A 23,254-nucleotide genomic window follows, 5' to 3' on the forward strand; every position below is an offset into this window, starting at 1 on the left:
ATAGAAATGTGCTCTCTTGAAAAGATCAGGAGAAACATCAGCTGATTTAACGCCTGTGACAGGAATTGTCTCCCCATTATCATCATGCTTATCATGTGGAATACCAACACTCTTGATGTTTTTTTGGTATTCACTCAGAAACTCGATTGTTTCTTCCGCAATGTTCTCCTCAGCAATGCACCCTTATGGATAAGTTTTGTTTTGCACATGCCCTTTGATAACCATCATACACCTTTCAAAGGGATACATCCAACGAAAGCATGGTGGCCCACATAATTTTATCTCTCTTACAAGGTGCACGGTTAAGTGAACCATGACATCAAAAAATGATGGCGGAAAGTACTTCTCCAGCAGGCACAGTGTAACTATTTGCTCTTCCTGCATCTTATCAAGCTCTTCTACAATGATTTCTTTACTACAAATTGACTTGAAAAAAAACAAAGCCTGATTATAGCATTTCTCATTGGTTCTGGCATGATGGACCATATTGCAAGGGGCAGAAACTGTTGCATAAGCATGTGATAATCATGTGATTTAAGGCCTTGTAGCTTCCTTTCTTTAAGATTCACTAAACTAGAGAAGTTAGAACAATACCCTAGTGGAGCCTTCCATTTATACAGTGTTTCAAGAAACATGTCTTTTTCTTGCGCTGATAATGTGAAGCATGCTGCAGGCAGTTCTGTATTGTTGCCTTTTGCTTTCAGTTGCAACTCCTTTTTAATCCCAAAAAACTCCAAATCCTTTCTAGCTGCCAATCCGTCTTTTGTCCTACCGGGAATGTTCAGCAACGTCCCGACAATACTTTCTGCCACATTCTTTTCAACATGCATCAAATCAATACAATGTTTGACAGGTAAATACTTCCAATAGCTGAGCCGTTGGTACCATATGTTGAACTTCTTCCAATATTGGTGCGGCGTTGTGTTATACCTTTTCCTCTTACTCCCTCTTAGGGATTCAGATCCCTTTCCCCATTCATTGTTAATGTTTTTGACCTCGTCGTATATCTCTTCCTCTGTCATAGCCTCTTTAGCGGTTCTCGTCTCCTCTTTTCCGTTGAACGTCTTTGTTTGTTTTCTGAAAGGGTGGTCATGTGATAAATACCTTTTGTGGCAGCATAACTCTGATTCTTTGTGTGATAAAGTCGAACACACTGAGTGTCGCCCCGACACACCACACAACCTTTGAATCCACTGTAAGGTAAACCACATAGTGTACCAAGAGCAGGGTAATCATTAATCGTCCATTACATAACTGCACGAGTGTAAACATTTTTTGTTTATATGCATCATATGTTGGCTCCCCGACCTCAAATAAAGATGCTAGATCGTCAATTAAAGGCTGTAAAAACATATCAATATTGTTTCCTGGCACTCCGGATATTAATAAGGAAAGCATGATGAATTTTCTTTTCATACACATCCAAGGTGGAAGGTTGTAAATTACTGCTAAAACAGGCCAGGCACTGTGGTTTCTGTTGCCTCTATGTACGTCGACCCCATCAGTGCAAATCCCTAGACGAAGATTTCTTGGATCGCTTCCGATGGTATCGGAGTACCTGTCATCTATGGCTTTCCATGCTGGTGAATCTGATGGGTGGTGTAAAACACCGGGTTTATTGGTACTCGTGGCGTGCCATGTTAAATTCTCTGCTGTGGTCTTTGATTGAAAGAGGCTCTTGAATCGTGGAATAATGGGAAAGTACCACAGTACCTTAGCGGGCGTGTTTATGTAAGTTTTGTTAGTCTTCTCATCCACCTTCCACCTTGACTTGTTACAAACTGGACATGCTTCCAAATCCTTGTAATCCTTATAGTAAATAATACAGTCATTTATACACACATGTATCTTTTCGTATCCTGAGCCCATTGCCTTCATCATCCTTTTGTCCTCATACATATTATTTACCATTTCGTTATCTACAGGTAGCATCTTTTTCAACAATTTCAGAAGTTCATCAACGAACTTATGAGATACCCCGTGCTTGCTCTTCAAGTTTAGTAGTTGTACTAATGCAGACAACTTGGTGAAGTCAAGACATCCTTTATATAGGGGCTTCTCAACGTCAACAAGTAGTTGTAGAAACTGTTGACACTTCTTGTCGCCTTTGAAATTGTCTTTTGTAGCATTTACCATTTCTACAGTTTCACAGGCATCTGTTGGAATGTTGGTGTCAACAAACCCAGTATTATTATCATAATTAGTTGGAATGCATGTGTAGGCAAACCCAGTATTATTAACATTAGTTGGAATGTTGGTGTCGGTTTCTCCATGTTTTATCCAAGTAGTATAACTCTTATCAATTCCAAACCTGTACAAGTTATGTTCTACATCGTCTACACTAAGAGATACGTGGTTCACACACCGAACACATGGACATGAAATAGAAATTGGTGGTGATGTCTCCTTGCAGTTACGAACTGCAAAATGTAGAAATGCCTTAACACCATCTTTATATGCTTTACTGCACCTGTCGCCTACTGACATCCAAGACTTACCCATCTTCAAAGAAATTTTTTATTAACTGTGTCATCAACGATATATATATATATATATTTATATACACACACACACACACACACACACTAATTAACGCCAATAAATGTAACCGACTAATTAAAAGCAAAAATATTTGGTACTCACCTAAGATTAATGAAGCTGTTTGGTAGGATTTATATTGATGAGAGTTCAATAAATACACTAGCAAATCATTTATTAGGGTTTGGTGAGATTTTATTTGGTTCAATAAATATTAATTGATTTGGGAGTCTTCCAGAAGATAAACTCGATTATTGGCGGGTAAAAATGAAAATTTTAAACTTCTAAATTTCGTTATATAAATATTAGAAGAGGTTCTATTACGTTCTCAGGGTGTAGCTCAAACGGTTGAGGCGCTTGTGATTAAACATAGATTGCAAATACCGCAGGTTCGAAACTCTGGAGGGAACATATTTTTATTATTTTCAATGAAATAAATATACTGTGATTTTGAAAACACTCAAACTAAACTACTCATTAAAAGGCCTTTAAATCCGTTCAGAAACATAAAAATACATCATAATAGCTGGTCTAAAATCATAACAAAGTTTCTTAGCTTTTAATTACAAAACTAATTAAAAGCCCTAAAAACAACAAGAAGCAAATAAAATACAACATCTTCACTTTTTTTTCTGATTCAATCAATGAAGCTACACTCCTTGCAAGTTGATCCTCTAATGACTTATTTGCCCTTATCAAAATAGGAATTATGTCTGTACATCTTGTGCACACATCAGATCTTGTGGACGAAACACAATCAGACCATGTAAAGAAATCACATTTTTTGCCCTAAGTAAAAAAATATAGAGTTTAGGGTCAACAATTGTAGATGAATTCCAACTTTATTTGCAATTTCACTAACCTGAGATGCACAATTATAGAACCTCCGACCTGGATTTTTGGTGGTCCTTGATCTTCTTAGAATGGCTTCTTGACCACAAAGACAATAAACCTGAGATCGATTGTTACTGGATGTTGTGGTCCGCGATGAGGTTTCTTCCATGGTGAAAAAGGAGTTTTTATTGAAAACAAAACAAGATATATAAGTATATATATATATAGGAGGGTTTAGAAAGGAGTTGTTGTACACATGCGTGTTACCAGCGTTTTAGGATATTTATATATGTCTTTGTACAGTAGCGTGTTGCAAGCTTAATAGACTCTTTTGAACAAATATATAACATATTTTAAGCTAATTGATTACACGCATTTTTAACAAAGAAAGATGAGAACCATTAATCCATATTTACCATTCATCAAAAGATGCATCACAAAAAGTACCATTAATTACAATACATAAAGCATTTTAAGATAATCCATATATTTACCATTCATCAAAAGATGCCTTACAAAAAGTACCATTAATTACAATGCATCACAAAAAAACCAAAAAGAGAGAAGCTAACATCACCTTCACTCCGCCTTGTCCACAGTCTCCGCCCCCATCTCCTTAAAACTCATGTTGGTTGACACCGTAGTTATGGTGTCAACCAGGGTCTCACACACTGAGTCGTAGCATTCAGACTGTTGTTGCTGATAATCAGCAACCATTGCTCGAAACTCAATGTCGGCTTCCCACAACATTAGGTTACAGGATTGGAAGGTGTTTGTTTTTTCCCAAGCGAGTGTAGCCCTAATCTCTTTGACTTTCTTCAACAAAGAGTCGTCTTTCTCTTTCTGAAAATCCATCGTTTTTTTACTATGGCCTTCACGGTTTTCTCAGAAGAATTCATTTTTATTATATTTCTGAAACTGTTAGTGTGATTGAATAACCAAACATAATGTAGCTAAGTTTGATTTGTAGTAAGATATAGCTTAACTTTAATGTAGGCTATCATTACCATAATATTTTTCCCGGCATTTTTGACAGGTGACGTATAATTGTGATCAATTAATTCTCACAGGTGATATAAATGCAAGTAATCTCTAGATTAAACAAAAACACATGAGACAAGTTGTTGCGTTTCCCAAGCGTGGGACACCCTTTTGTTTTTTTAATACAGTTACTATTCGTCCGGTGCGTTTCCCAAGCTTGGGACACACTCTTGTTTTATTATTACAGAGTTACTATTCATCCGTGTGCGTTTCCCATGCGTGGGACACCCTTTTGTTTTGTCTGTGAGCCTTTTGGTTATATATACCTACACCACATTTGTGAAACTCATATACCTACATAATTTTAAATTATTTTTTTTAGTTAATAATTGATTGCTCGTCATCATCATCATCATCCAGATCCTACAAGGCTGCCCTTAGAAGGCATATTGAGGCTCAAATCGAGATAGATTAAGCTTGTCGGGAAACTCTTACTGAAAAATTTGTAAAGACTAGCAACAGCTTGGATGCCAGGGATGTCATTGCAAAAGTTCTTACTCGAATGCCCGCTAGTACTATCCGAGATCTTGATGTTTTGTTTATGGTTGATGTAGGACAGAGAGAGCTTGACGAGTTAAAACTTTTGGGCAAGGCAATTCTTGAACTGAATTGCTCAATGGAATTGAAGTTGAAGTTTCTTATCTCACTCAGAGATTAATAGTAATAAAATTTGTATGTTTGTGATGGTGTGTTTTGGTAATAATAAAATTTTTATGTTTGTGTTAAAACATTGATTCAACATGTAACTATTATCTTAAAGTGCATTACAAACTGTTAACAGAAGACTAGTGATCTCCATAACAAGTATCTTAAAGTACATAGCAGTCAGTTTTGAAATCATTCAAATTTTTTGTTGCCTTATCTTAAGTTCAGCAATCAACTCTTCTCCGGTTAAACGAGTGTCATCATTTTCATGGAATAGCAGTGCATTCTTGATAAGAGTATTTTTGTGTTGGTTTGTATCCGAGAGGAGGATTTTGCACAAATACTTTAACCTCAACCCTTTTAGCTGTCTTTTTTGTTCAGGGCCTTCCTTTTGGAGATTACACCCCCTGGTCTCTTCCCATCATATTTCTCCATATGTCTCATAGCAAAAATACCACAATCTATTCCATTACTTTTTGTTCTCCACCTCATCTTCAATCTATTGATTGTTGCTACTTGGATTTGCTGAGTAATGGGGTGTTTGATTGTTTTAAGATTCATGCAAAAAACGTTTCTCTACACAAAATAGAAAGCAATTTAAGTATTCTGACAATTTTTATAACAGGTATGTATGTTTTTTGGGTAAAGGTATATATGTTTACCAGTATATCAGGAGTCTTTCCGTATCTTTCTTCAAAAACATATGTATGTTTTTTGGGTAAAGGTATATATGTCCCGCATGAGCCAATTTGTAGGAACACGAATTCAAACATTGTTCAAGCAGCTTACTTAAGACGAAAGTCTAGGAAGCCGGTAACTTATTCACAAGTGGCTGAACAACATTTGAACTCTGTTAAAGTTAATGATCAAAGAGAAAACCAAAAGGTGCCCAAGACTGAGGCCTGGGCTGCCTTTTTGAACTAATCATCTTTATTTTGTGTGTAGGGTACATCCAGGACTGTGTCTGGTGAAAACTAGATAATGGATAGTGGATGTTCTCGTCATATCACTGGGAATCTCGACCTACTAACCAACGTGAGAAATATTCAAGGGGGTTATGTAGCATTTACTGACAAAGAATGTCATATATTGAAACCGGGATATTTTATTCCCGAGGACATGGTTGTCATGCGATCACCACGATCGAATGATATTTATGTCTTAAACATGAGCTCTAAGATATCCACATCGATCGAAATATGTTTTGTCTCGAAAGCAACCGAGAAAGACTCAATTCTATGGCATCGTAGAATGGGTCATATACATGTTAGAAAGATGAATTATTTGATGGCTAATGATTTAGTGGAAGGTGTCTAATTGAAGAATTTTAAATTATCCGATCACTGTGTTGCATGTAAAAAGGGCAAGCAGAAGAAGAAGACACATCCTTCTAAATTATTGAATTCCATTAATACTCCTCTTGAACGACTCCATATGGATTTATTTGGTCCTGTGAATCGTGCGAGTATTTCTGGGGATTGGTACTGTCTTGTGGTGACTGATGATTATTCAAGATACTCATGGGTGTTATTTATGAGTGTGAAAAATCAAACACCGGTTTTGGTACAAAACCTTATCACCAAGATCGAATCTCTTTACAAACAAAAGGTGAGGAGAATTCATAGTAATAATGGTACTGAATTCAAAAACACTGTCTTGGATTTCTTTTATGCTCACAAAGGAATTCATAGAGAATACAGTGCACCTTATGTACCTCAACAAAATGGTGTTGTCGAACGAAAGAATCGAACCTTGATTGAAGCTGCACGTACAATGCTCGCTGATTCTAAGCTTCCCGTCCAATTCTGGAATGAGGCGGTGAATACAGCTTGCTATACTCTTAATCGGGTTCTAACAGTTAAAAGACAAGCTATGAGTTATTGAATAATCGAAAACCTACTTTAAAGTACCTGGAACCTTTTGGGTGTCCATGTATGATGTTGAAGAAGGATGCGGATAAATTTGAAGAAAAAGCTATCAAAGGTTATTTCTTGGGATATGCATCTCCAAAGAAAAGGGTATTTAACTTTACATCCGGTTGTGTTGAAGAATGGTACCATGTGGACTGTCAAAAGTACACAACTCCTCCTCAAGGGAAAGATCCCGATTGGATGTTTGACTACGATAGTTTATTTAATTCATTTACTCCATCAACTGAACACATTGACGAAGACCTGGTTCGAGCATATTTGAAGATCATTTGGCAATTCAAAGATTTTCAAGTTCTAATGATGTTGCAGCTCAATCTGATGCTCCAACTGAGGAACCTGAAGTTGCTTCTACAGTGGCTATCGATAATGTTTCCACTTCTTCTGATGATGATCAAGCTGAAGATCAAGTTATTAACCTTGACAGTGATAATGTTTCATCTCCTGAACTTGGTGAACATTACACTAACTTATTTGATAATGTTGTTGTTCCTGAGAATCCCACTCTTCGGATTCAAGGATATCATCCACAGGAAAACATCATTGGAGAACTTGATGTGGGCGTTCGTACACGTCATCAAGTTGCTTCGTCAAGTGATAATAACATATTGTGTGCTTACACTGATTTACATTCATCGGGAATTGTAAATCTTACTAAATTCACTTGATTTCTATCTCAAGTTGAGCCAACGACAGCTCGTAAGGCACTTGAAGATCCTTCTTGGGTAGAAGCTATGCAAGAAGAATTACAACAATTTGCACGATTGGGTGTTTGGGATTTAATAGACAAGCCTGCTAGAGTCAAGAAAGCAATTCCGACTAAGTGGGTATTTATGTGTAAGAAAAACGATCGAGATGTGATTGTCAGAAACAAAGCACGTCTAGTGGTACAAGGGTTTCATCAGCAAGAGGGTATTGATTATACAGAGGTATATGCTCCAGTTGCAAGATTAGAGTCGATTCGAATCTTCCTGGCATATGAAACTGAAAAACTGACCAAAAGGAAACATAAAAAAACTAAATGCAATTTAAAAACCGGACCAAAATGAATCAAAAACACCAAACCGACAAACGAAACAAAAAAACTGAAACAAAACTAATCCGAAATAGAAAAACGACCAAAACGATACAAAAAACCGATATGAAACCGAAAAACTGACCAGAACGAAACAAAAAAAAGCAAAACGCAATCAAAAAGCTTACCAAAACGAAACAAAAAAACTGAAACGTAGCCGACCAAAATAAAACAAATGAATCGAAACGGACCAAAAAAACGAAATGAAACCGAAAAAACTGACTAAAACAAAACTGAAACCGAAAAAACCAAGAAATCAAAACCGAAATCATTGAAACCGAGCAGATACCGAAACCGACCGAAATGAAAAAAAAACGAACCGAAAAAAACCCCGAAGAACTCAAAATTTGAACCGGAACAAAAAGTTTTTTTTTTTATGAACGAGGAGGATGGGAGAAACATTTTAGTTATTTTGCATTTTGCGTTTTTTATTTATATTTCGAGTTATTATTTTTTTAATAGTTTTTTAGAATATTTTTTTAGAGGTTTTTAAAACCCTTTGTATGTCAACCTTCACTTGAGTCAAGATGGGTTAGTTTTATCCATCTTGAGCCATATCCATCCTAACCCTCTATTTTAAAAATTATTGCCACCTCTATATATAGTCGAATACTAAAGAAACTCAGTTACTATAAGATGAAATATTCCTTAATTACTAATATGATCAAGTCATTTATAATATGTAAATGTGTTTAATTATGTATGTCTATACTTAAAGGCCATTATGAACAAATAAATCATCAATGTCATAGCCTCTTTTATACTTGACCTAGTTAGTGTGACTTGATGGGAGTTCGTTCAGCTTAATATTACACTTGAAGTTGAATCCATATTATTATCATTGAACAAATGGTGTAGATTTTCAAATTCAGCACACATCTGATATTTATAATAAAGAATTTCTTATTGCGTATATGAGAAACCCCAAAAGTCGCGTGTTTATTTTTCTAGTTCAAATCTAGACAATTAGTCCTTTCTAAATAAACTCGTGTCAGTTAATCATCTCTAAGGTATATACGCGTATCAGCACAACCAACTAACATGTTTCCTTTTTTTACTATCTTAATTGAGCTCAGTCCCAGTTTTCAGGGAACTATCATGATCCAAGAACATTCATGGGTGGCATATTAGCAATCATTGGTTTCTTTCTTCTAGTGAGCATGTACATTAATTAGTTCTCTCAAACCTTGAATCTTAATTAAAAAAAACTAGAAGTGTGACCGCACGATGTAGTGGGTATTTGAACATAGACCTTGGTAATAACGTAACAGTTATGGGCGTTTATGGTTCGGCACGACCCGAACACGACACGACTTTAAGCGGGCTCAACACAACACAAAAAAGTATATGGGTCGAGTAAAGGTTATAATTAATAATGTCACAAATATGAAATTTATTTTATTTTAGATAATATTGTAAAAATATGTAATGATTCATCAAGCTAGTTAATTTAAGGTTAAAAATTGAATTATCATGTGTTACGGTAAAAAAAATGTGTTACTATTTTCTGTATTTTAATTATAAAGTGAAAGGTAATGTGATTATTGAAGTTTATTGAATACCCAAAGTTGAGTTGTAATATTTGGAAGTGTTGTTTGTATCTTTGTGAGAAAAAATAGGTAGACAATGAATGTTTTTAACCATCTTTTGTATTATGATTGCATATTTAGATTGTAAATTCATGCTTTGTTAACTTGTACATTATAAATTAAAGCTCGGTATTGAATGAAATTTATATCAAAACGTTGAAAATAATGAGCCCATCGCAACGGTAAGTTTCTTTATTTTTATGATATAATATACTTCAAACTAAGAAAGAATATATAAAAATAAATAAAGTCGTCAAATAGAGGTTAAAGATGAGAGAGCAAATTTGTAACTATCATTTAAATTAACAAAAGTTTAAAATATATGAGAGGACAATATTATAGCTATATTTGAATAAATTGTAACACAATAATTCAATGACTATTTTGTCCCTATTAATGGTTGTATCATGTGTTTGATAGCTTGTAATTTACTTAATGGGAAATTCTTAATTTACCTTTCTCTCCTATATTATAGTATAGATAGATATAGATAATCTTGTGTTTGCACCCCTATTTACAGATGTTTTACTTATGCCTAATTGCTTGTAAATTGTTATCGATTCTAGCCATGTCATCTATGCGCATAGGGTCCATATTGAATAAATGAATACTTGTGCTCAAATTGTGTGATGCCCGTATCCTACCAGTTAAATACGATATCTAGTGCTTGACAAATCTTTGAAAGTCTTAGTTATCAATTTTTGGGCTTCGGTAATGATAAGGTAAGATTAAATTTGATACTAAGCATAGTTATTAAATGTCCTAGCTTCTTGCGCTTAGACCCATTTTTTCAGACGAGGCTCAATAAATACGCTTAATAGTTCCTAGGCAAGCGCTCTGGCTTTGTCTATGACGGGAACATGAGAAGATAAGACCATCCTCTATGGTGGGGCGCTTCGAAGCCCCTCCACCGTGCCACGTAAGCACCGAGGGCATCGAAGCCCTACCCCAAAGATGTCCCGCTATGGTTTAATGCCCCAAGGGCGTCCCTATATATGTGTGTGTGTGTGTGTGTGTGTGTGTGAGAGAGAGAGAGAGAGATGGAGAGAGCTGCTGAGAGGGGGTCCACCCAAATTCAATCACTGTGTCGGCCGTTGCATTGCCCTTTTCCTCGTCGCCATTGGTTCTCGTTGGCGCCCCACTATGGTGTTCGGCGCCCAAGTCGCCCAACAAACCCTCTTGAGGGCGCCCCATAGTGGGTGGTCTAAAAGCCAAGCAAAAGAAACATAAAAGTGCTATTGAAACTTAGATCTAGGAGTGGTCAAAGAAATTACATTGAACATTTTGTTATTCAAGATTTAGAATTACGTTTAAATATTGACTATTTTAGAACTTTTTGTACTAATTAGATGATAATATATGTTATATAATATCTTTTGTTTACTGTATCTGAAGAGTAGTGTTATTTTTCATATACATAATATAATTTTAATTTTTTATTCAAGTGTTTGTTTTCCCTCATGCTCTCGCTTTTTTTGCGTCTTGCACCTAGGCTCCACGCGAGGCATGTGTGCCTAGCACATTTGATAACTATGATATTAAGTTATTTTGAATGTACAATCTTGTATTCACTTGGTATATTTGAATGGTGAATCACATTAGTTGGTTAACATAATGTAAATATGATTACTGAATCTAATCAGGGTAACCAATTAATGCCTTTCATTAGGTTTAATGAGCTTTCTAAGACCGTGCATAGTGAGACGCTTCCCTAAAGTGCCGGGGAACACAGCCCCCGGGACGCTTTGGGCGCTTTGGAGGAGTAGAGCGCTTCCCATAAAGCGCCAGTAGGGTGAAAGGTAATTTTGCGGGCTTATTTATTTATTTGTTTTTTTTATAAAAAGTAATAATAAAATAATATTGAGGTAATTATTTGAAGGGGGCGCAAAATGCCCCCCATAGGGCTACATTCACTACACATCACATGGTCTTTAACACTTTGTGAATATTTGTGAAACAATAATTATAGTCCTAACGCGCAAGAGGTGTAGCTACGAAACTTTGAAAATCTGGAAACTGAATAAATGTGTAGATCAAACTACAATGATTAAGGTAGAAGATTACTTGGTTGCAATTCTATAATCTTGGTCTAGATTCATAACATAAGAGTGAGTATTAATGTTGTGTATGGTAAAATCAGGTTTTTTTTTAACTCAATGTTTAAACATACACCAAAAATTGCATCTGGAAACCAAAGATTGGCTTAAAACAATACAAAACAGTCAAATTACTCATAGAAATAAGTAAAAGAGTTATCATCATTCAATCATTCATTAGGAGTTAGGACTTGTCTCCACCTAGTGAATTCGGTTAGACGAGTTCTTGATTAGGTTAAAAAGTAGCAATAAAAAATAAACAGTTGATAAAATCATGTTCTCTGTCCAAAACAATAAAAGAACAAACCCCAATACCCCATGGTAGTCTCAAGTCAACTTCTAGAACTCTGTAACTGTAACCGCCTGGTGCCACTTAAATTCATGATCAAGTTTTCTAATGGTGCTATACATGCATTTACAAAGTGAATCTGCAGTGTGTTATGCTGTATCCCTCTTTAGTCATTACATCGGAACTATATTTGTATATTCGATCTGCTGCATTGGATGATCAGGTACCGAGACTTTGGGTTTGTGATGGTCATGTTTGACAATCACATAGTGAAAACCATGCGCATGCACCTACCTTCAGATAAAAAATTCAAACTATGATGTGCGTTTGACCAACGCTATAGACATGTCAATGTTGACCTTTTTGAACTTGATTAAAACACAACATGATTTCACACCAACTCTAACATATAATTTGAAGCTATATGCTACATAGCCCTTCCAATATATAGTTATCACCAAATATTATTCAGTAATACTTTTCAGATTCACGTCAGGCTAAAAAATTCCATAATGAAGAGGTTCCAAGTAATGGTCACATTATTATGTAAATAAGGACAAACCCTTTTGTGTATATATTCAAGCTACTGATCCATACCCATATTATGTATAATTTCAAACTGCTATTCCTTACAAAAGTGATTATATTAAGTGGGAAATTACTTAGATAAACCAGAAATTAAGTAAACAGTGGATATCCTTGCATGTCCTCATCATAAACTACTTCATTAGATTCTATGTATGGTGTCTGCCTCTTTCTTTCTACCTTTTAGTCACATTTTAGCACCACGAGAAATAATAATACTTCCATAAGGTTCTTTCTGCTGTACCTTTATGTAACCACGAGACGCCAAAACTGCACGTTCAATAATATTTTTCTGTTTTAACACTTAACTAACATATAAATATATAACACTAGCACTAGGTATAATAAGAAACATACCACAAGCCTGGTAAAACAGACAGGCAGCCTTTTTCCGGTCCAATCCCAATGCAAGCTGGTCAAGTGATTCAGTTTGAGCACTTCCCGGTGTATCAAAATGTGCCTTCAGTTGCCTGAACATTAAACATTTTCTTATTTTAATCAACAGATCAAAACTATGTATGTATATATGATAACCTTACATTCGGATAGAATCAGTTAGCTGGTCAATTGGTTTATCAGTTGCAGGGACCTTTTGGGTTTGTGTTGGTCCACTTTCCACAATCAACTCTGAACGCATAAAAATGCAATTAATTAATTAAATATATTATGTAAAAGTAAAGCAATAAGTAGTTAATCTCATTACTTTCGGGTGACAAATTGTTTTCAGAAAGTTGAGCCAGCTTGAAATTGGGATCAGTGTGACTGAACGACAACTCCTCTGCCACCGGGTCAAGGCTACTCGCACTTTTTCTAGTGGATGAGTAACGTCTCTTCTCGCTTGACCTGAGCAATTTAAATCTCATAAATATAATATAAGAAAATGTTACATCAAATACACTTTCGGTCACTTCTGACCTGGTCAACCTATTTGACCCGTTCACTAACCTTTCAAAGTTGATATCTGAGACTTGTGGCACAAACCTGGGTCCAGATTCTGAGATCATAGATTTAGCTAGCCCGCCTGTTAGTTAAAAATAGACATTGATATATGTCCCCTTTATCATAAGTTATTTGCATATAGGAAAAAAAATCATACCAGAATTTGCAGGTGTAACTGTCATGTCAGCATCAGCCACTGGGCCCCCATTAGCCCCGGGGACATTGTTCATAAGGGTGCTGATGATTTCAGGAATCTCATGGTTATTGACATCTGGCATGTTCTTCTCTATGGATACCCCTAATGATCCAGATCCAACTCCACTATGGTGATCTTCAAAAGGCTAAATATTATAATACATTATGAGAATTTGCAAGTGTTTCATTACTGTGTATATGAATGAAAACACTTAAAAAGTTGGCTTTCTTACAAATGTTGGCGGGTCATGATAATTATTTGCTTCTGGTGGTGATGATGATGATGGTACTGGTGGATGTGGTGGCGAGTTTGCTCCTGAATGCAACAAATGATGTCACATTGGTAAGTATATAAGAATTGTTAAAAACAATTATATTGTTAGAAGTCATATATACCTGACGGTGAATCATGCACAGGTTGAGTTAATTTCATCCATTGTTTTAACAAAGGAAGAGGATAATATATATCCTTATTTCCATTTGTAAGCAAGCCATCAACTAGAGGGACCGGTGGTAAATCCATGAGTTTTTCAATTTTCATGGACCGAATGCCACTTGAAGGCTGAAGAAAGTCAATAACATATTGTTTGTTATCATTATAGGTTGTTGAATAATGTTTTGATAATTAAATATTGTTCAGAAATGTACCTTTATCTTTCTTCCTCTTCTTGAAACGAGATCAGAAGCGTCTTGAAGCCAAGATTGATACATATTTCCAGGAATCACAGTTTGTTCATAATCCATGATAACAGACGGGGCCCGCCTTGCTCTTTTTCTAGATGGTCTTCGCGTCTGTGGAATATGTTGAGCCTGCAATATTTGATTTTATTTCAACAAATGTATATGTTTCAACAATTGTATATTTCAAAAGATTACCTTATCCTCATCAGATTTAGGATTGTTTTGATGTTCTGGATGCTGATCAAGTATCTCATCAGCTGCAATTTACAACACCAATGTTATAATTTATAACAATAAGTGTCTAGTTTTTTAAATATAAAATGATTTAAGTTGATGTAAGCAGTAAAGTACACATTGGATGACTTTTAACCAGTTCACCTGTTTCTATTTTAGCTTAAATAAGTCTAATTTGTCTAATGTGACCCGTTAGGGAAAAATCATAACCAAAAATCAATTCGTTCATTTAAACGGGTCATTTTCTACCTATATTAGAGTCTGAAAATAAGATAATTAAATGTTACTTACGTATGTTAGGCTCGTCTTGTAAAGGTGGAGAGGGTATAACAGTATTTGGTAGGTCAAAGGTACGGTTATGTGAAAGAGACTTCTCTAGTGTCACATCATCACCACAGTCAATATCATCCCCTTCAATGTCAAACCTGTAATTTTCACCATTCAGTTATATATGTAATATTATGAACAAATTCCAACTTAGCCTAGTAGTTTATATAAAAAGATATGCAGTTGTTACAGTGATAAAATGATACAGTTAACTTGCACATTTACCAGCACAAGTATTTAAAAAACCTACCTCTCGAACTGATTGAAGCGTCCTGCATCTGTCTGATGTAAATCGAATCGATCAATTAGGGTGATGTTTTCAATATCAGCTGAGAAAACAAGAAATGCACGCCATCAGGAACATATGACAGAATCATAAAACCTGTGTCTGCAAGTAAATATATCCATAAATCATTTTAGATGTACCTTGATGATGATCATGAGGTAGATCAACATCCCCCTGGTTGCGGATGTATGACTCATCTATGTTGTCAAGATTCTGTAAACCGAAAAACAAATACATCTTAGAAATTTTAGCTTATTATGTTGTAAACAGGTAACTTTTATCAGTAGTTTGTGGCACAAATTTACCATGTCAATGTAAGCACTTCTGTTCATCCCCATTAGCGTGTCCGAGTTAGAAAATTGAAGATGTTGCTCAATGTCTCCTAGGTCTGCTGGTTCGTTATCAGGGAGTGTAACAGCTTCATATCTACCACAAAGTATCAATAAACAATTAAATGCAATAACTTAGATAAACCATGAAATCAAAGTCTATTTGACTCCACAAATGACACTTTGCCGATATGAATTAATAGAATGTGATGCACCAACTACAAAGCATATCTAAAACATATAACAGTAGTTTCCCATTATTAACTTGATACAATAGGGTCAATTATGTCACCAGTTGCTTTTCAGATAGTAGGGGTGCAATGTGCAAACAAGCCGAGCCGAGCCGAGCTCGCCTAGGCTTGGGCTCGGCTTGTTTGATTTACACAGAGCTAGAACTCGTTTCAGTCTCAATTTCTAAAGCTCGAACTTGGCTCGTAAGTAGTTTTTCAAGCTTGAGCTCGGCTCGGGCTCAGCTCATTTAATATTTTTTTAATTAATATATATATATATATATATACTAGTTTGAGGCCCGTGTAAATACACGGGTAGTTCATGAAAATACAATATTTAATAAATAATCAGTATACAAGAAACAATAAACCCGTAAACACTATTAATACAGTCGTTGTACAATAGTCTTTAAAACAAGTTTAAAGTAAAATATAATTATAAATATCAAATGTTTAAAATAAAAAATAAGAAGTAAATATTAAATTAACAAATTTGAAGCATAAATTTTAAAAATGGTAACTATTATTTTACTATTATAAATTTGTTAAAAAAGGTGAGGTTTAATGTAGGAGTGACAAGTGGCAAAACTTTGTAGTCTTTTATTAGAGAGTATAGATAATTATCTTTATATATATAATTTTTCCGATTATAATTTTATGTATAATATAATATAGTATAATAAACTATATATTTTATATCTAGCTATTTTTTCATAATATTATATAGATTATTAAATAATTATTAAAAATATATATTATAAAACTTGTATTAATAGCAGGCTTGCGAGCCGGCTTGAGCTCGGTAAGTGAAGCTCGGGCTCGTTTATAAAACAAGCTTACTTTTAGGCTTGAGTTCGGGCTCGGGCTCGTTTAAGCTCGGGTCAATCGAGCTTTTTAACGAGCCGATCTCAAGCAGCTCGCGAGCAACTTGGCTCGTTTACACCCCTAATAGTAATTATTCTACCTAAATGGAACTTGGTTTATGGTTAATTAGCAAATTCAAAGAGAAAACTACAACATAAGTGAAAAATCAACATATGGAATGACATTAAAGACTCACTTAGCTTGAGATTTGCCCTTAGGAAGCACGGTTGGATCTCGTTTAGCTTTAACCTTCCATGCTTCATTAATTTCCACCTACAAAATCCATTTCCCCAATTTTCACAATGTAGACAAAACCAAACATGAACATATAGAGAAACGGATCTGAAAGCGTACCAGAAACCGAGTGACGTCCTCTGTAGTAAACAAATAATAATTTCTAGTTAGTGAACATAATACAAAACAATGAACCAAGCAAATGATTGATAAATTGAAAATCACCGTAGAGTAATTTCACTTTCCGCTCGTACACAATGACAACTCCACCTGAAATTAAACAGTACTCGAAACATGAAATTCAAATCACTAATAAACCGAATTCGATGAAACAGATTCAGCAGCTTACCCATGAGTATTCCTGATAACCGTAGAGCCATTGGAACCGAAGGATTCAATATTTCTTCACTGCAATTGTCCAAAATAGGTCCGTCAGTTACCGCAATCGAATAAACACTAATAATAAAAAAACTATTAATTAAATCTGACCAGATGTTGATGATGTTAAGCTTATTGAGATTCCTCCGGTTGATTTTAGCATGTAGCGTTGCAGCTCTCCTAATAATCATACTCATAAACAGTCACGTACAAACAATTAGTCAAATATATAAACAGGATTACGATAAATTCAGCATCTGAAACACTTAAAATCGAATATAATGAGTTAATGACCTAAAGCGATTACTTAATAACACACAAATTAAAACGAAAACATATTCACGCCTTCGGTTTATCAAAATCACACAGTCACGAACATAAATAAGTTGAAAACTACGTTACACAGGATTACGGATTCAGCGTCTGTAACTCTTAAAACCGAAGAAAATAACCTAAATCTAAGCTATTATTCAATAACACACAAATTACAAACTTATTCAGGTTTATCGAAAACATACAATAACGAACAACAGACATAATGATTGAATAGGAGCATAAATAAGTTGAAATTACGTTTAAATTTATACAGGATTACGAATTCAGCTTATGCAACTCTTAAAATCAGGTCCCTACACTAAGCAATTACTCAATAACACACAAGTTAAATAGACTGAAATTAGACGTATAATTTCACGCATTGAATGGAGTAAGTATTGCGTACCAGATTTGACCGAGCGGAGCTTTGCGAGCGAGAAGCTGGTGAGAGTAGAACATTGTCTGTGTAATTAAAATGAAGCAAATGAATGAAGGTTTGCTGTTGTTAATGGCGGACTGTATGTGTGTTTGTTTGCTGACGTCACAAAATGTGTGTGAGAGAGATTTGATGTAACGGAATTGAGGCGGGAGGAGGAATCTTGTGTGGGTGGAATGTTGTACTTTGCTGACGTCACCCACATATACACACCTGGTAAATCTAATGGTATCGTATCGTTGTGCTTCGCTTGGTTGTACGTTGTGCATCAGTTCTTAAACTTTGCGTATAATTGGATTGTAATGTTATACAGAAATGATGATGGTATGTGAGTGTCATGTGTATATATTTCTGAAATGCATTGCTTCGCTTCGCTTGTTTGTACGTTGTGCATTAGTTAAGCAAGTAATGGGAGTGTGGAGACATGATATGATGACTATTGGATTGTTAACATTCTGTTAGATGTTTAGTTTTACAATAATAACATGAATTGTAAGTATAAAATGTATTTTTAAAATTCAGTTTTAGATGTTATTTTGATATATAGCTCTTATGTTATCAAATTCTTTTTTAACAATAACTAACTTGGATAACCTGATGATAAAAAATGACCGTATACATTAGCGATTACAGACAGTGTTAGGTAGTCCAAACCCACCATCTTTTATTCCAATGAAAACTCATCATCTGAAGACCCACTACGATATTATCCGGTTGAGATAGAATTCAAACTTAATATTTTAAGGCATTCGGCCCAGATATAATTTATTTCCCTTCCATTTAGTTAAGCAGATATTCATTTCTCTTATATTATCAACCAATTAATTACACTATTTTTATCCATTCAAAATTTGATATATAATAATAATATAATACGTGTGTATTTGTAACCTTTTATTTCAAAGGGACGTGTGTATCAGTAACGTGAACTACAATATTATTATAAAATTCACTAACTTTTATTTCCTGTATTATAAGGTTATTTTATATTATTTGTTTTTAATATTTAAAAGTTATTTGAGTTTGGTAAGATTTATGATCCGTTTATTTTTTTATTATAAAATTGTTTCTTAATTATATATAATGTATTTTTTTTAAAACTGTTATTAATTTTTAGTATCTCCATATTTTAACCCTTTTAAGGGTTATTTGGGTTTGGTGAGACTCATACTTATAAATTCGGGTCAAATGAATGAGATGTCTTCATTTACAAATAAAACAATCTGATAGCTTGAGAGTAGCAGGGATGTTTCATTTATATATATATATATATATATATATATATATATATATATATATATATATATATATATATATTTAAGATCTAAGATTAAGATTATTTTTTTCCTAAAGTAGACTTGTGTATCACGTAACAAGCGATATGTGTACATCATTTAGTGTTGTAAAACTCAGCCTAGGCGGCCGAGTACTCGGCGCCTAGGCGCTTCTCGGCGCTTCACTGCACCGATTTTCTTCTCTAAGGTCAAAAAACTCGGAATCGGCACCAGGCGGTCCAACTCGGTCCTAGGCGGGCCAACTCGGACCTAGGTGGCTCTACTCGGGCTAGGCGGTCCATCTTGGTCTTAACAAAATTTTGACTTTTATTAAAAAACCTCAATTTCTCCAAGAGCTTACCACTGTTTTTTTCCTTTTTCACACTAAGAATCAACATAATTATGTTCTAAACTTGCAACCACCATTGTTATCATCCGATTCTAAGTTCTAAACTCGCAAACATCTTATGTAAGTACGATTAGGTACATCTTTCATCAACTAAGACATGTATAGAGGTAGGGTACTGAAAAGACCCAAATACCCTTAAGTATCACCTGCGGGTTAATCAAAAGTCCCTCATAAGGCACCCACGAGACATAGGGACCACCCGCATAATTACCTGAGGAAGAAAGACCCTCATAAGACATGCGGAAGCATCTTGGCACCCTCAGAGATCATCCGCAAGACAATGTATCCGTCCGCGTAAATAACCATGAGGTAGTGCTCCGGGACAGCTGTCATTAACCGGTAACATTCTAGAAGATCTACCAAGATGCTTTCTTGAGCAATACGTAACCTCTCAACCAACCAAAAAAGGACAACTGGCAAGGCCGTTATAACCGTGCACATGGCCAGGGTTATATACCATCCTGTCATATGAAGACGCGTGTCCAGGTTGTTATACACGCACATGCAACGTATAAATTGAACCTATCATATGAGGACACTTGTCCAGGTGGTTATGAGAGAATCTTCCAAAGGGACAGCTGGCCCAATCACCTTCCCACACCCTTCGGCTATAAATACCTTCTCAACCATCATGAGGTATCCATATTCACTCCCACTGCACTTTCACTATTTACTTAAGTACGTTATCTTCATCAGAATTGTACTTATTCTCACGCCGGAGGGTGGTTACGGGAAGACCCCCCCTCTTGTCATTCCCGTAACGAGCTCACGGTGTCTGTTTGCAGGTTCACGTCACTGGACTTTGGGAATTGAGTTCATATCTATTGGCAAGTAATTGTATCCTACCTTGTGGACTCGTTGGATCTAAGACCCGTTAAGGGGAGTAGACCTGTGTTTCTTCATTGGCGTCATCCGTATTTTGGCTAGAACAACAAGAAATTTTTTCCGTTCTCTTTACGATATGAATCAGTTACCTAAAGGGCCGACGGAGAACCAGGTGCAGTCTTCACGTGATTTCAACCCAGAAACATCTATTTTTGCTCGACTCACGACTCCTACTGCACGAACCTATGTCGTAAACCCCGGAAGTTTTACTTTAGGTGGTTCAACTACCCGGGGACATTTCACTCCATTAGCTGATGCTACTCCGGTAGACACTGGAAATGTCGTTACACCAACGGGTCCTACTCATACTGACCTGGGGCATGTTACAACCCCAGGAGGTTCTAATTTGGGAGATTTGGAACGAATTATGAGAGACGCCCACCGAACTCACTCAGAGTTAGGCCTGGAAGAAGATTCCAGTGACTCTAATTCAAGAAGAGCTCGCCATCACAGCTCCAAATCCGAAGGACTTTTGTCTCCAGACGAATGGCTTCGTATCCAACAAGACAATTTGAAAGCAGAATATGAACGTAGGGTGCGGAATGAGCGTTTTCACGGCCGTACTCTGACGTATGATGAACCTCCCAGGAGATCTATTTCTTCTCCCATAAGGGGAAGTCACATTCAGTACAGTCAGCCACCAGAGCATAATATGGGCGAGATCCGGAGGTTACATCCTCGTCCCCGCATAGATATGCGGATACCATCTTATGAGACGAACGAGATGGATACGATTCAACTTATCGTCCGGAAGGTAGTTACTACAGCTGGGATAGCCGCCTCCCTTCATATGGAGGGGCTAGTTACCCGCGTACGGTCGCCCGTCAGGCGGAATACTAGAGTAATGCCGAGCATGATTTTTCTAAGCCATATCGTCCGGAATCCTTTGCAGAAAAGTCAAAGTTTATTTCGAGCATCGCGACAGCTCCATTCCCAATAAAAGCGAAGATCCCAACATCTGTTGGAACGTATAAAGGAATGACAGACCCTAGCGATCATTTACTGAGATTTGTGGCAGTCGGAGGAGTCAGTGGTTGGACTCTTCCATACTGGTGCCACATGTTTGCATTAACATTCACAAAAGCTGCTCGAGAATGGTTTGAAAAGTTGTCGGGCGGACAGATTAAAAGTTGGAACGATTTTGTAGCAAAATTTTCCCAGCATTTTAGTCAACAAAAGAAACATACCCGTGACCCCTCAGAAATATGGATGTTACAAGGCGAAATACTGAGTCTATCGAAGACTTTATTACTCGTTTTAATAACGAGAGCCTTAACATTGGTGGGGTTAGCGAGGATATGTTGAGGGGAGCATTTCGGAAGAATGTTCATAGTGATGCTTTGATCCGCACTCTCACAGGAAGAGACGGAATGCCCGAATCTTAGGACGAAATCATGAAAGCGGCAAAGTTGTTCGCAAGAACTGAAAAAACTTTGGGCTCCAGTAGTCAAAAACAATTACCAAGGGTCGAGTTTCAAACTCCAAGGCCAAATAGGCAAGCCAAGGGAACAATTTGGTCGAGGCTACAGTCAACTTCGGAATCACCAAAGCAATTTGATGCAAGGTCCTTAATCGGAAATAAGGGCAATCATAATTTTTCAACTCGGTCCTCCAACAGTTGGACCCTATTATCGAAGACTCCTTCAGAAATCCTCACCACTGAGAATTTGACCTTCAGAAAGCCTCAATCAATACCGAGGAAGTCATTCCTCGATAACAAAAAACGTTGCTCATACCATAATGATATTGGGCACAACACGAATTAGTGTGTGGCCCTTAGAAATGAAATTGAGGCAGCTGTTAAAAATGGTAAGCTTGAGCATTTGGTCAAAGACACGCGACCAGGGACTGGCAAGCCTCCCACAAGGGATAACCAGGGCACGGCCAAAAGACAAGTTAAGGATCTGAACTAATATGTATGTGTTATTGACAGGGCCGGCTATAAGGGAGGGCTGGGTGGTCGAGGACCCCGGCCCGACACCCCAATCGGCCCGGAATTTTGTTTTAAAAAAATTTTATATATATATATATATATATATATATTTATGAAAAATAGTATGTATATATAATGTTTAAACATAATTACTCAATCACTAGTTTGGTCTAGTGACAAATTAAAGAGGTGTGGTTTTCAATTAAAAGGTTATGGGTTCTAATCTCACTTGAGACATTTTAACCTTATTATTATAAAAAAAAATAGGTTTTTACACAACCAAATTATAAGACCCAAAAATTAAGGCTTATTTAAAAACTAAATTGTTTAACACAACAAGATACCCTTTTTATTAAGGACCCAAAAAATTTTCGCCTTCGGCCCAAAAATTTTTAACCGTTCTTGGAGCCGGGCCTGGTTATTGATTGCTTTTGTATTTTTCATTTGTATTTTGTAAAATATTTAGTAAACTTTTCATATTTGACATATATATAATCTCCGAAAAATGAATTTTTTTATAAAATACCATGTCCGAGTACTCCCCGAGTACACCCCGCCTAGACCGAGTACTCGCAACTCCCTAGTTGACCGCCCTAGGAGCGCCTGGCAACTTTTGCAACCTTGACATCAGTACGTGTGCTGTCAGCGTATGTGAAATGAAAACGATTGATATATTCTACTTTTT

The 23,254-nt window shown here is 36.1% G+C and overlaps 1 protein-coding gene across 1 annotated transcript; it reads right to left on the bottom strand.

The window, feature by feature from the left end:
- Nucleotides 1-12,490: 12,490 nt before the first annotated feature.
- On the bottom strand, nucleotides 12,491-18,213 carry LOC143569851 (sister chromatid cohesion 1 protein 1-like). Its single transcript, XM_077055657.1, has 20 exons — nucleotides 18,039-18,213; nucleotides 17,429-17,497; nucleotides 17,289-17,347; nucleotides 17,165-17,209; nucleotides 17,060-17,079; nucleotides 16,902-16,978; nucleotides 15,588-15,708; nucleotides 15,423-15,495; nucleotides 15,247-15,325; nucleotides 14,961-15,094; nucleotides 14,631-14,692; nucleotides 14,403-14,564; nucleotides 14,151-14,316; nucleotides 13,988-14,070; nucleotides 13,717-13,900; nucleotides 13,566-13,641; nucleotides 13,324-13,463; nucleotides 13,160-13,247; nucleotides 12,978-13,090; nucleotides 12,491-12,890 (listed from the first exon to the last, which is right to left on the bottom strand). The coding sequence occupies exons 1-20, from the start codon at nucleotides 18,089-18,091 to the stop codon at nucleotides 12,808-12,810; spliced, it is 1,887 nt and encodes a 628-aa protein (XP_076911772.1). The 5' UTR covers nucleotides 18,092-18,213; the 3' UTR covers nucleotides 12,491-12,807.
- Nucleotides 18,214-23,254: the final 5,041 nt, after the last annotated feature.

This window comes from Bidens hawaiensis, unplaced genomic scaffold (genome assembly GCF_021521415.1).
Source record: "Bidens hawaiensis isolate Kalapana, Puna unplaced genomic scaffold, B.hawaiensis_p1.1 tig00024672_1, whole genome shotgun sequence".
Lineage (NCBI taxonomy): Eukaryota > Viridiplantae > Streptophyta > Magnoliopsida > Asterales > Asteraceae > Bidens > Bidens hawaiensis.